The sequence below is a fragment of the Ovis canadensis genome, chromosome 14, assembly GCF_042477335.2.
Source record: "Ovis canadensis isolate MfBH-ARS-UI-01 breed Bighorn chromosome 14, ARS-UI_OviCan_v2, whole genome shotgun sequence".
Classification (NCBI taxonomy): Eukaryota; Metazoa; Chordata; class Mammalia; order Artiodactyla; family Bovidae; genus Ovis; species Ovis canadensis.
In genome coordinates this window covers 68,194,249-68,206,732 of record NC_091258.1, presented here as the reverse complement: position 1 = coordinate 68,206,732, position 12,484 = coordinate 68,194,249, and the positions used below count along the sequence as shown (strand labels likewise).

General features: G+C 57.4%; 1 protein-coding gene across 1 annotated transcript; it reads right to left on the bottom strand.

The window, feature by feature from the left end:
• Positions 1-2,526: 2,526 nt before the first annotated feature.
• Positions 2,527-11,692, bottom strand: CYTH2 (cytohesin 2). The gene is made up of 12 exons (XM_069551106.1): positions 11,303-11,692; positions 10,340-10,487; positions 10,175-10,241; positions 9,039-9,157; positions 7,704-7,784; positions 7,119-7,231; positions 6,851-6,999; positions 6,195-6,306; positions 3,307-3,383; positions 3,143-3,214; positions 2,889-3,043; positions 2,527-2,795 (listed from the first exon to the last, which is right to left on the bottom strand). Exons 1-12 carry the CDS (start codon positions 11,319-11,321, stop codon positions 2,708-2,710), a joined length of 1,200 nt encoding a protein of 399 aa, XP_069407207.1. The 5' UTR covers positions 11,322-11,692; the 3' UTR covers positions 2,527-2,707.
• Positions 11,693-12,484: the final 792 nt, after the last annotated feature.

The following is a 12,484-nucleotide window of genomic DNA, read 5'->3' as shown; positions in this document are numbered from 1 at the left end:
CGGGCATCTCCAGCTTAATTTAGCCAAACCACCGTTGATTTCTCCCCTGTAAAGCCCCTCTTTGGCCATCTCAGTAAATGACTTGGCTGCTCACCAGTTGCTCAAGCGAGAATCCAAGTTGACCCAGCCCTCTCAAAGTCCTGCTGGCTCCTCTTCCAAAATGACTCTCATGGGTCCAGGTCTCTCCAGCTCTAGTCACACCCTTTTATACTTGGATGACCACACAGCCTCCTAACTCACCCCCCTGCTACCGGCCCTGTTCACCTCCAAATTATTCTCCTGCAGCAGCTAGAGACGACTCCTGCAACATCAATCCAAATACATCACTCTCCTGCATTACATACCCTTGGAGGGCTTCCCATTTTAGCTAAAGATACATTCAAAGTTCTAACACAGCTGTCCAGGCCCCAGATGATCGGGCCCAGGCATCCCCTCCATTTCCCATCACCCCGTCCCCACTGCATCACTACTGTACATGCACACTGAGCTGCTGTCACTTACTCCAACATAATATGCTTTCCTGCCTCAGCACAAGCCATTCGCTATGCCTGGAAAGCTCTTCCAGGGCATCTCCACTGAGCCAGGTACTTCCGCACAGTAGGCACTCAGTACCTATGGGATCATTCCATGCATTCTGTGTGGAGTCATGTCCGACTCTTCACGACCCAATGGACTATAGCCTGCCAGGCCCCTCTGTTCCATGGAATTTTACAGGGAAGGATACTGGAGTTGCTCAGTTGTGTCTGACTCTTTGAGCCCCTCTGGAGTGTAGCTCACCAGGCTCCTCTCGCCATGGAGTTTTTCCAGGAAAAAATACTGCAGTGGGTTGCTATTTCCTTCTCCAGACTCAGGGATAGAACCTGTATCTCCTGCACTGCAGGCGGATTCTTTACCCACTGAGCCATCAGGGAAGTCTGTGCAGTAGAGCAAAATAAGGGGAAGATTGTGGTGGGACTCTATTAATCCAGGGACCTCATTTCCCATGACTTTCTTGGGTCAATGGCTCCATTTCTATGGAACCTTTCAGAGGAGTTTGGGAATTCTATTTCATTTGGGAATTCCATTTCCCATCAGCCCCTGGGGTTGAAATGGGCAGGCCGGGTTTCCTTTCCCAGCATGCCTAAGTGCCTATGTAGTGGAGGAGGGGATGGGGGATCAGCCTAAGGACAACCCGACAGCCAAGTCTTAAGAAACTCCACTTCCCAGACCTCTGAAATGGTTCTCCCAACAGTGGGGTGGCTAGCACCGCACCACCGCCTGCTGGGAAGTGCAGTCCAGCAGCCTCACCTCATAGAGGAGTACACTACCTCGGCGCTGTTAACAGCGTTTAGGAACTTTCTTGCCTGTGGAAGCCTTTGGCCAAGGGCGGGGCCAGATCTTCCTCACTTCATGGCAGCATTTGACAATTAGGGATTTGGTCCCTCGGGAACACAAGAGGCCACAAGAAGTGGGAATAACGGCAAGTCTGGCACATCCGCAGGCAACAGGCTTCCCTTCCAGCCTGGGCTTGGTCCTGGGCCTGTCTGGGGTTGCGGTTTCTTGTACTAAATCCCCCTCAGCTGCAGGTCTGGACATAAGACACATGGGCCTGTAGACACCCCTCTTGGGATCCGTGTGCTTCTGTTCTCTGGGGACACCCCAAGCTGGAAGGCACACTCCAAGCAGGAAGGGAACAGGGGACAGACCTGGACCTGAGGCTCAGGGGTACCCCACCCTCCAAGGTTTCACCCTCAGAGGAAGTGGTCCTTACACTCCAGGAGGTTGTCAGATTCCTGGGAAAGATGTTATAAAACTGCAGGTTCTCAGGGCTCTCTCTGCCTAGTGTTAAAATGACCTCCAAAGGATGATCGTTGCGTGGCTGAGAAACCTAGTTCAAACTGCCCAGATCCCTGCCCCCAGCCCCAAAGCCCCACTCTACCTACACTGGGCAGACCCAGCCCATTTCCGACAGCACTGACCTCTGGCCCAGCACCCTGAGCAGGGCCTTCCCACTCGCTGTACCCAACACTCCAACCTTCATCCTTCCTTTTTCCAGATTTGTCTTTCCATGCCCTCCCAGAGCAATCCCCCTTCAAAGCTCTTCTGGCTCCTAGCTGTGGCCTCAAAGCCTTAGCCCAGCCCATCAGATCTGTGTTGCTCCTCAAAGACCACAAGCCTGTGGGAGCAAAGGTGGAACAAGTGTGTGTCTGGATGTCAAGTAACATCTAGAATGAATCGACAAGGTGCACCTTGTCCAGGAAGCTTTGCATACCTGCACTCTCAGTGCCCTGCAGCTCTAACTGAAAGCTAATTCCAGCCAAGCTAAGCTTCTCCCTTCACTCCATCCTCGCAGCCTACAGATGAGACCAGAACTGAGCCATTCTGGAGACGCACCCATGGGGCTACACGGTCAGCACCGTCTTCACACGTCATGAAAGCTACCGACAGATCAGCACTCCGGGCCCTGGTCAAGGATGGGGGTGCTGGGCCAGCTCTGCCAAGCACCTTAGCTCCGTGAACCCCAAGAAATGAGGTGGGTCTGCAGGCTGCAAGTGGTTAAATAATTAATAAGATTACCAACAGGGTTGCTAATTACAAATAACGAGAGAGGAGCTAGAGGTGATGAGTTTTCCAAATGAGGAACCAGGATCCGAAGCCCCGAGGCCCAGGGGTCCGGCCACCCGGGCAGGGCAGCTCCGAAATAAATAATGGAGTCGGGGGCAAGGGGTCAGGGCTGCTCCTGCTTCTTCTTGACTGAAATCCGCTTCTTCCTTGCTGCCAGCATCTCGTAGAATGGGTCCACGCTCACAGCGGCCCTACGGAAGGGGTGGGATCCCAGGGTGAGGGCTGAGGAGCCTGGGCCCCCGGCCACCCTCCGCTCCCCCAGGACTCCGGGAGCCCCTGCTCACTGGATGGACTTGATCCACTCGTCCTTCTCCTCCTGCGTGGGGGCCGAGATCCGGTACACCATGTGGTTCCCCTCGACCACGCGGCCGTCGGCCTCAGTTTTGCAGGCTTTGATGAGCTGCCCCTTGTTGTTGGGGATGTACAGCTCGAAGCAGTTCTGGGCAGACAAGCGAGAGGAAGGACCGCTAGGAAGTGCCAGCCTGGGGCCAGAGGGGCCCTCCACCGCCAGCAGGACAGGGTACAGGGAGGGTCTTACTGGTTTCCGGGGGTCGTCCACCTCGCGGATGCTCAGATTCTCCAGCGGGATGATTCCTCTGGGCTCCTTGTCCTGAGAGAACGAGTTTGACAGGATTAGATTCCGAGTCTCCCCGGCGGACCACCCCTAGGTCTTGGGAGTCCCGCCCCCGGCCCCGCCCTCACCGTAGTGTATTCAAAATAGTAGAGGCAGTTGTCTGTGAGGATGAACCAGCGCCGCTTCCATGTCTTCACCCGGCCCCCTGGAAGGGAAGGGGGGGAAGGGGGCCTGGGCTCAACAGCGGGGCGGGGGGCCTCTGAGAGGGCGGGGAAGGGGGCGAGAGACAGAGCGAGGACAGGGAAGGTGGGGCTGTCAGGGCCTAGGACAAAGCAATGCGTGGGAAGACAGACAAGCAGGGACAGGCGAGGAGTCTGGGCCCGGCGAACCGGTCCACCCGCCAGCGTGGGGCTCTATGCTCTCTAAGCCTGTCTGTGGACCCGAGTCCGGGCCCCCAGTCCCTCTCCTGTGGGCCCCGAGGCCAGGGCAGTCCCCTCCCTTTGTGTCGTGTTGGGCAGCAAGGATGGGGCCGGCCATGTACCTACCTCCTGGGGCAGACAGCGAGAAAGCAGGCAGGACCAGGCGAGGAGGAGGGAGGGCAGAGGAGTGGAGTGCCCCCAAGAGCCGTGGGTGGGGGCAGGGAGGGATGCGCAGTGGGTGGGACAGAGAGAGCCGGAAACAGCAGAGAGAAACACGCAGAGGGAGGGAGGGAGAGAGAGGGAAGAAAACCAGTTACATCCACACGAGGGGGTAATGGCCAGACCCTGTCCCTCCGGGGAGGCCCAGGATGCTGGGCTAGCCACGAGCACCTCCCAGCATCAGTGCCTGACTCCAGCCCCACTCCCAGGATGTGTCCCAGCCAGGCAGGCCCTCTGTTGCCACGGTGACAATGGGGAAGTCATCCCCAAGTGGCAGAAGAGGAAACCCCCAGTCCTTGGGTCAAGGTGGGCGTGGGGACCTCCATTAGCACCAGTAGGACCTGTCTGTGTGACCTCAGGACAACCACTTGTCCTCTCTGGAACCCTGTCTGAAGATCCACACCCTCCTGCTGCAAAGTGACCTGCTTCTGGGCTCCTTGTGGTCCCAGAAGAAGTAAACAGCGGCAATACTTTTATTAACCATCTTTTTCACTATAACTGCTACCACTACCACTGATCCCCTTTCCTGTATTTCATTGTTTTAAGAGGTACCTTTTACTAGTAACCTTGTGCTATGCTCTGGTCAAATCTGGGTCCAATGCCACTTCTGCCCTGTCGCTGCTGGACAGTGACCAAGCCTCAGTTTCCTCATGCAAGAAATGGGAGGGAGTCCTGAGGCTGAGGGGGGCGGGGGTGCAGTTTGGAAGAGAACTAGTCTTTCAGGAAGCTGCCCTTCCAGTTTTTCTTTCCCCGCCCACTCACTGCCAGGGGCATCATTTGACCTTCCATGAAGAATCTAAATCCCTCTGGGATCCCCCAGGCCTGTCTGCCTCCCTTGGGGCTGCTGCAGGAATCCATCTGCCCCAGCAAGTTGGCTGAAAGGAGTGATCCATATTTCGTGTGCACCAGGGACCTGCCTCTGTGGCCTGAGAAGAGAGTCCCTCTTCTAAGAGCACAATTCCATGTGCACCCCCCTGCCACCCCACCAAAGGGTAGATACTGAGACCTGAAGGGAGGAAAGGCCTGCCTTGAGCCTGCACCCGGGCTGGAAGCTTCCTCTGGACCCTTCCCCTGTCTGGACTGCTTCCACTATAATTCCTCGCCAGATTCTCTGTCTCCCTGGGACAGCAACTCAACACTTTTCCATTAAAAAGCCACTGCCAACCTTCCCTCGGCACCTACTATTTACCAGGCCCGGCTCCGAGCCAGCAGTTTTCAACCTGGGCCACACATTGGGAACCGCCTGGAGAGCTTTCAACATGACCGATGGCCTATCCTGCCCACAGAGACCCTGATTTCACGAGCCTGTGGCCTGGCCCCTGTGGTTTCCAGGTGAATCTCCCAGGCAGCCGGAGTGGAGAGCCGCTCCAACCGTCAGCCAGCTGCCCTTGCCGGACCTCTGCTAACTGAACCAGAGTCCGCTGGTGCCACATGTTCCAAGGGGGACCGGCCCCTGTCCCACCCATCCCACCGTAGCCAGGGGCTCCCAATTCTCCTGTCAGCCAAGGTGCATCCCCTCTCCAAGTGTGTGCTAAGTCACTTCAGTCGTGTCTGACTCTGTGACCCCATGGACTGTAGCCTGCCAGGCTCCTCTGTCCATGGAATTCTCCAGGCAAGAATACTGGAGTGGGTTGCCATGACCTCCTCCAGGGAATCTTACCAACTCAGGGATCAAACTCCCTGTCTCTAAAGTCTCCTGTGTTGGCAGGAGGGTTCTTTACCACTAGTGCCACCTGGGAAGCTCTTCCCATCCCCACTAGGAACCAATCCGACCAGCCGAGAAGTGCATCGGGGCATTCCGGGACCGTTTCTGCAGGCTCTTTACTGCCTACAGGTGACATCTGGGGAGGGAGGACACTTCTAGAACAGCCACGATGCTACAGGGCTGAGGAGGAGGCCACAGGAGGTGGGGATAAAAATACAGGAGTCTCAGAGTGGGTCTGCCGCGGACTCCCTGAGAGTTCCTGACAAGCAAGGTAAAAGGCCCAGTTGCTTGGGTTGTTCTGTTTGCTACAGCTGAGGGCAGCCTGAGTCATGAACACTCTCCCAGCAGACATGGCCTGTGCCCTTTGGTTCTTGGCTGTGTCCTCAGTCCCTACACCAGGGCCCGGCACGGAGGAGGGGTTTCATAAACCTGTGTGGGTGAACAGAAGGGGTGAGGCAGCACCGATTCCAAGGCCAGCCCCGGGCTTGGGCCCAACACAAGAGACCCGATCTCGTTCTCAACCCCACTTTTCAGATGTGGCTACTGAGGTTCAGAGAGGTCAAATCATTGTCCTAAGGTCACACAGTGGCTATGTGCGAAAGCTGAGTCTAAAACCTGGGCCTGCTAACTTCCCCCACTTTCAGAGGCAGCCAGCAGTCAGGAAGGGACGTACCCAGCTTAAGGAGCCAGCCCTCCCGGTCCGGGTTGAAAAAGGTGTGGGTCAGATCATTGCCGTCATCCTCAGGGATCTTGAAGGGCTCGTTTCGGATGCTGTCGTACAGATTCTGAGGGGTGAAGGCACAGTCAGCACCTCAGAGCTCCTGGGATCCTCCAAGGGCCACTGCAGTGGGGATGGGGCTCACTGGGAGTCAGTGAGACCACGGGTGGGATGGCCAAGGGAGGGAGGAGCCTGGGGAGGAAAGGGACGTAGAAGGGGGAAGAGTGGAGGGAGCTCCGGCGAGGAGAGAGGGAGAAACAAAAAAGATGCAGAGATGGAGACAGTGGAAGAGCTGCTAGGTTCTGAGAGAGACAGACAGACGGGGGAAAATGGGACAGACCAAGGCCCTCAAAGAGTCAAAGGGCCAGGAACCTGGGTTCAATCCTTGGTTGGGAACTAAGATCTCACATACTGCCTGGCGCAAAAGAAGAAAAAATAAAATGAAAAACAGACAAAGACAGGCAGCCAGAGAGAGAGAGAGAAGACTTGGGCAGGCCAGTGTGACCATGCAGTCCATGGGTGGGCGAGGCAGTGATCCTGGGTGGAAGGGGGCTCAGGCACTGAGAGGAGAAAGGGGGATAGAGCTGAGGGGGCTGGGGAGGGGGCCTGACCCTGAGCAGCTCCTCAGGCAAGTCCCCGCCCTCGTTGATGCCCCGGTTCATGGCCACGAAGCGCTCCAGTCCCGGCTTGTCCCGGACGTTGGGGTTGTGGAGGCTGGTGTTCAGCATGATCACGGCGAAAGACAATACGTAGCACGTGTCTGCACCAGACAGTCATGGGGTGACGACTGGGGCATGCGAGCCCCCGGGACTCAGGAGCTCAAGTCCCCCCCACCCCCAGCTCCCTCCTTCCCCAGCACCCTAGGGTCTGGGTCCCTACCTGTGGACTGGAAAACCCCAGGGTTGCACAAGCAGTAGCGCTGGGCAAAGGCCTCCATCATGCGGTCGATCTTCTGGGCTTCTCCAGGGAGGCGGAAGCTCCAGAGGAACTGCCTGCGGCAGAGACGAGCTGAGGGTAGATCCAGAACTGGTGGCGTGCCCCACCTGCTCTCAGTGCCCGTGGGAGGAACTGGCCAGTGAGGGCGCCACACCTGTGGCCAACCTGACCACTGAGCGCTCGCCAGGAGCTCTGGATGATGTATATGCAAACGCCCTTGCTTTCTACCAAGGTTGCTGCATGGAACAGATGGTTGCTTGGGGCCTCTGCCGTCACGTGGGAGGAGGGTCTGCTGCGAGCAGCGCCCACCCCATGGCGAGCACAATCAAAAGCTGTCCTTCCCATTCCATTCAAGTGCCTGGATACGGCTATGCCTGAAGGAGGCTCTACTGTGGACTTTGGCAACACTCACGTGCAATCCATCCCCTAAGTTTTCGTTCTGTTTTTGCCTTCAGGAGGGGGTGATCATCACTGGTAAAGAAAGCCCTGACAGGTCCCTTCCTGCCTTTTCAATCCCATCCTCCTCACCTGAGGGCCTGCACCAGGTTGAGGTCAGTGAACTCGTGCAGATCCACGAAGGCATGAAGCACTGCCAGATTCAGCTCTTCCCTGGGAGGATAGGGACAAGGTCACGGGCAGGAAGGGGCTTGGGCAAGTGGGGGTAGAGAGGAGGCGAAGTACTGAGGAGGCTGTGGCCCCTCTTCTGCACAGTGGCTACCTCTGTAGCCAGTGAAAGTTTTGGCCAAGCCCCCATCACCAGCCTGGCACAGGGGTAGGGACACTTAGAACGCTCCTGGGAAGACCATCTGCCTTAAGAACTCTGGTGTGGCTGGAACTCTGTGCAGTTGGGAGAAACACAGCAAATGTGCTCTGCTGGTCATCTCTGATGAACCCCAGATTTCATAGATGCCCAGAGATGGCCTCCTATCCCCTAGAGACCCACGGAGAGTCCCAGGGCAACCCAGATGCCCACAAAACCAGCCCCACAATGTCAGACAACCGGACTGTCCCTATGCACCCCAGATGTCACAAGCGATCCCCAGACAGCTAGAAATGACGCCCATGCTCCCAGACTCTCCAGGCCCCATGCCCTCCAGCTGTCCCCAGACGGTCTCTGCGCCACAGATATCCAGAAGGTTCCACAGAACCCAGATGTCCACACAAACCCTGGGCATCTCACAGTCCTGTGCACCTCAGACATTTCAGACGGCCTCCACATGTCCCGGATGTGCACCGATGGTCCCCAGGTTTCCCAGACTTCACAGAAGGTCCCAAGCACCCTGGAGTCCAGATAGTCCCCACACACCCCCAACATCCAAAGGTCGTCCGCATGTGTCCCAGAAGTCCACAAACTCCCAGGCACCCTAGACATCCACTGCTGGTCCTCATACACTCCCGACGTCTCATGCACTCTATGCTTGGAGGTGGTCCACAGACCCCGGACATCCACAAATGGCCCCCATGTTTCCAGATGTCCATGGGCCCCTCATGCTCCCCAGATATCCACTGACTGACCCCTCCCACTTCCTGCATCACTGTCCACGTCGCTCCCATGCACACCAGCTGTCTCCAATGGTTCTCACGCTCCCATACCACCCACAAATGTTCTCCACTGTCCTGACATAAATGGGTGATGGTCCCCGCATTGCTCAGATGTCCGCAAAGGTCCCATACCCTCCACATGCTCACAGATGATCCCCAGGTTCCTCAAAAGGTCCCCCACCCCAATCTCTGTGTCAGTCCATTTTGTCACAGTCCAGTTGCAAGGCTCATCTATCAGGGCCTCTCCTCAACAAAAGCTGGGTGCAAGGGGCAGAGAGGAGATGCCCAGCAGGTGCTGGGTGCAGGGAGTGCGATTCTCACCTCTCCCCCAGGTAGTCCCCAATGGCCGTCTTGTTCAGGCCCTCGCCCTTGTACAGGAAGCGGGCGATCTCCTCAGGTGTGTTCTGCAAAAGTTCATTCTCCACCAGAAACTGGATCCCCTGGTGGGAAGGGCTGGGTCTCAGTGCTGGCATGCTCAGAAAGACACCCCTAGAAACCTTAGCCTCCAAACCCACCCCCATTCTCAACAGAGCGGGGCCTGAGTTTCATTTTCAGGCTCTTCCCAGGCCCCTAAACACCGCCTCTCCCGCAGCCTAGACTTTGCATCTACTGCTGCCTCTGCCTTTGCCTGGTGAATTCCAGTCCCCCCGGAGCAGGACCTGGCAAGAACAGGAGCTTCATGAATGTCTGCTGAATGACTTTACAAACTACCACTGCTTCTGGCAAGAATAATAAAGTGGGAAACTGTTAGAAGACATCAGTTCATGAGGAGCTGTGAGGGCTCAGGCTGGAGGAGGTCTTTCTCAGGCTCTCCTGATGTCTTGAGGACGATGAACTGAGGACCCCTCTCTCTGGATTTTAGTATCTGCGTCTAGGGGCTCCCTGAGGGCAAGGCAGCATCAAACCCTACACTGGGTCCTATGCAGTACCTAGCAGAGCCGCAGCCCAGAGGGAGGCCTGAGGAAATGGTGTAAAATGAATGAATGAATGAACGAACATCTTTTCTCCACCGGGTGAACACTCAGTCATCCTTCGCCTGACCCAAATGTCCTCCTGAGGGAAGCCCTCCTTGATGCCACCAGGCTCACTCCTCTGTGTCCACAGTCCAGTACCTCTCTTTCTCTCTGTCATGGCACTTCTCTGTCCACATTCCCTACCAGACTCAATCAAGCTCCTCCTGGGGACTCAAGAGTGGCAAGAGAAATGGGTCCTAAAATATGAGCAAAAAGGAGAGGAGGACCACTCAGGTAGAAGTTCCAGCATACACAAAGATCAGGAGGCTGAAGCACTTGGTTAGTGTTCAGGGAACAAATACTGCCAATATCTGGATCCAGTGATCAGGACCAATTCTGTCCACCTAAGACAGACCTTTAACCACCACACTTCTGGAACCCGGAGATGCCAGAATCCTATCTGGATGTCAGCTTGGCCGATCCCAGCCCTGTGGCCCCAAGCACCTTTTTGGGGTCCATATTGAACTTCTTCCTGCCCATTGCCATCTTCCGGTTCCGTTGCAAGGTTTTGCTGCAGGGGCAGAGAGCAGAGGGTGCAAGGTCAATGCCTGGGCATCCTTGGCCCTCGCCTGGCCCCATGACCCCTAGGCTCCCTGCCCTAGCCCTCACCTGCCCTCATTGGCCTCCAGACCCTCCACCTCGCTCATGGCTTCGCTGAGCTCCTCCCGCAGGCGCTGGATCTCCACCAGCAGCTCCTGCTTCCGCCGTCGAATGTTCTCCAGCTCCATCCGCTCCTCCGGAGTCAGGTCCGGGGGTTCTGGGGGAGGGAATCAGGGGCGGGAGATCAGTTCTGGGGACTGGGAGCCTGGACTTCTGAAATCTGGTGAAGGACAGAGCTCCTAGGTTCATGGGGAGGATGAGGATAAGAGTCCCGCCTCCGGTCAGTGGAAGAAGGGGCTGGGGGTCAGTCCAGGGGAGGAAGGGCTGGGAATCTAGACTCTTAGTCCTTGGGAGAGAAGGGGGCTTGGAGCCTCTATTCTAAGGTTTACAGGGGAAAGGGGCCTGGAAGCTTGACACTGCGGTTCATTACTTGCAAGGGGCCTGAGGCCTTGGTTTTCTGCCTCCATTCTCGGCGAGGTAGCTGGGGACCTGGGTGCCTGGACTCCTGGGTCCATGGAAAGTAACCATGGCAGGGGAAGCTAATGACAGCTTGCGAGAGTGAAGGAAGGGGTGGGGCATCGAAGGCCCCCGCCCTGGCCCTAGCGGAATCTCTGGCCCACACGATTTCTCCCCACCCCACCGTCCCCAGAAGCCCCCCTCCCCTCTCCCGGCAGGCACTGGGCTCGCCCGGCCCCTCCAGAGGGAATGGTTCCGCCTCAGCCTCGCCTCCGCCGCTCCATCCCACCCCCTCCCGCTGCCACCGGAAACAGGCTCGGCCCAAACAATGGCCTGGAACGCCCCGCTCTCCTGCCCTGCCGGAAGCCCGTCCCGCGCCCCACAAAAGCGAGGCGACTACAGGGCCGAACAAGCTTCTCAAGGCGCGCGTCGTGGTGGGGGAGGTCGTTCGCGGCGGAACGTTCGGGCTGAAACGCTCCATCTGCTCCCAGCCGGCCCCGCCCCTCCCCGACTTACCATAGACACCGTCCTCCATGGCGGCTAGGAAGGCCCGCGGGGAGTCCGGGGCGGTCCCGCCGGTCGGGCCCGGATCCGCGTTGGCCCGCGGGCTCGGGTGAGCCCGCTCAAACGCCCCGGGAGCCACCGCCGCCTCCTCAGCGCCAGTCCTCAGCGCTGAAAAGACTCTCCCTTCGTCTCCCAACCGCCCCGCCAGTAGGGACCGCCCCTCGTTTTGACACCGCCCAATCCACGGCGTGCCCTCTCTTCTGTTCCGCCTCCGAAACCGAAGGATCGCCCTCCAGGGCCAATAGGCGCACTAGGAGCAGGCGTAGCAATGTTCAGCCCAAAGTAGACGGTCTGTGGGGCCAATTGGAGTGAGAGCAGGGGCCGGGCCCCGCCTCCGAAACCAAAGGGTTCTTGGCAGGCTTCCCCTCCAATGAGAAGCCTCGAAAAGGAGTTGCATGGAGGCGGGACTAAGCAGACGCAGAGGGAGGACTACGCCTGCGCAAGGGCTCTGCTCAATAGGATACCAGGTCAATCGAGCCGGGCCTATAGCAATACGTCGCTAGGGGGCGGTACTTTGTTAGGCTTGTTGCTAGGGGGCGGGGCCACAGCTCCCTGTTGTTTCCTTGAGCCACACCTCCTAGCTGGCCCGCCTGGCTTTTGACCGCAGTGGTTGCCAAGCAACCGGGAGCCGCTTTGGCTCGCTTTCCTTTTGGCCCCCTTTTTCAAATGTACTGGCCTCTCCGATCTGCAGACCCTTTCCTTACCCTCCTCCTTTGACCTCCCCCATCCACCTCAGCCTCTTCAGGGTCAAGGAGTGGTGAAAAAAAAGACTTTCTTCCAAATGCTGCGCTTTTTGGTCTCTGTAGAGGAGAATGGGACTATAGAGGAAGGCCAAATCCAGTGAAAGGACAGGCTCTGCCTTCCTGCCTCTCGAAGCCTCTCAGTTTCCTCCCTCTCTCCCCCAAACTCCTCCCTTTATGTTAGCATCCTTTCCGTGCCCAGGACAGTTCCCCTTTCCTCAGCATCCTTCCACCTCTGATCCCTTCTCCCTTCTCTGAGCCCTTTCCCTCCTCTCTGTCTCATTTCGCGTCCCCCTCCTCTCATACTCTTGCTCTTCTTAAACTCCTTCCTCTTCTCCGACTCCTCTGGCATCTGAGGCCATTTCCCCTCCCCCGCCTCTCATTTCCATTCCTT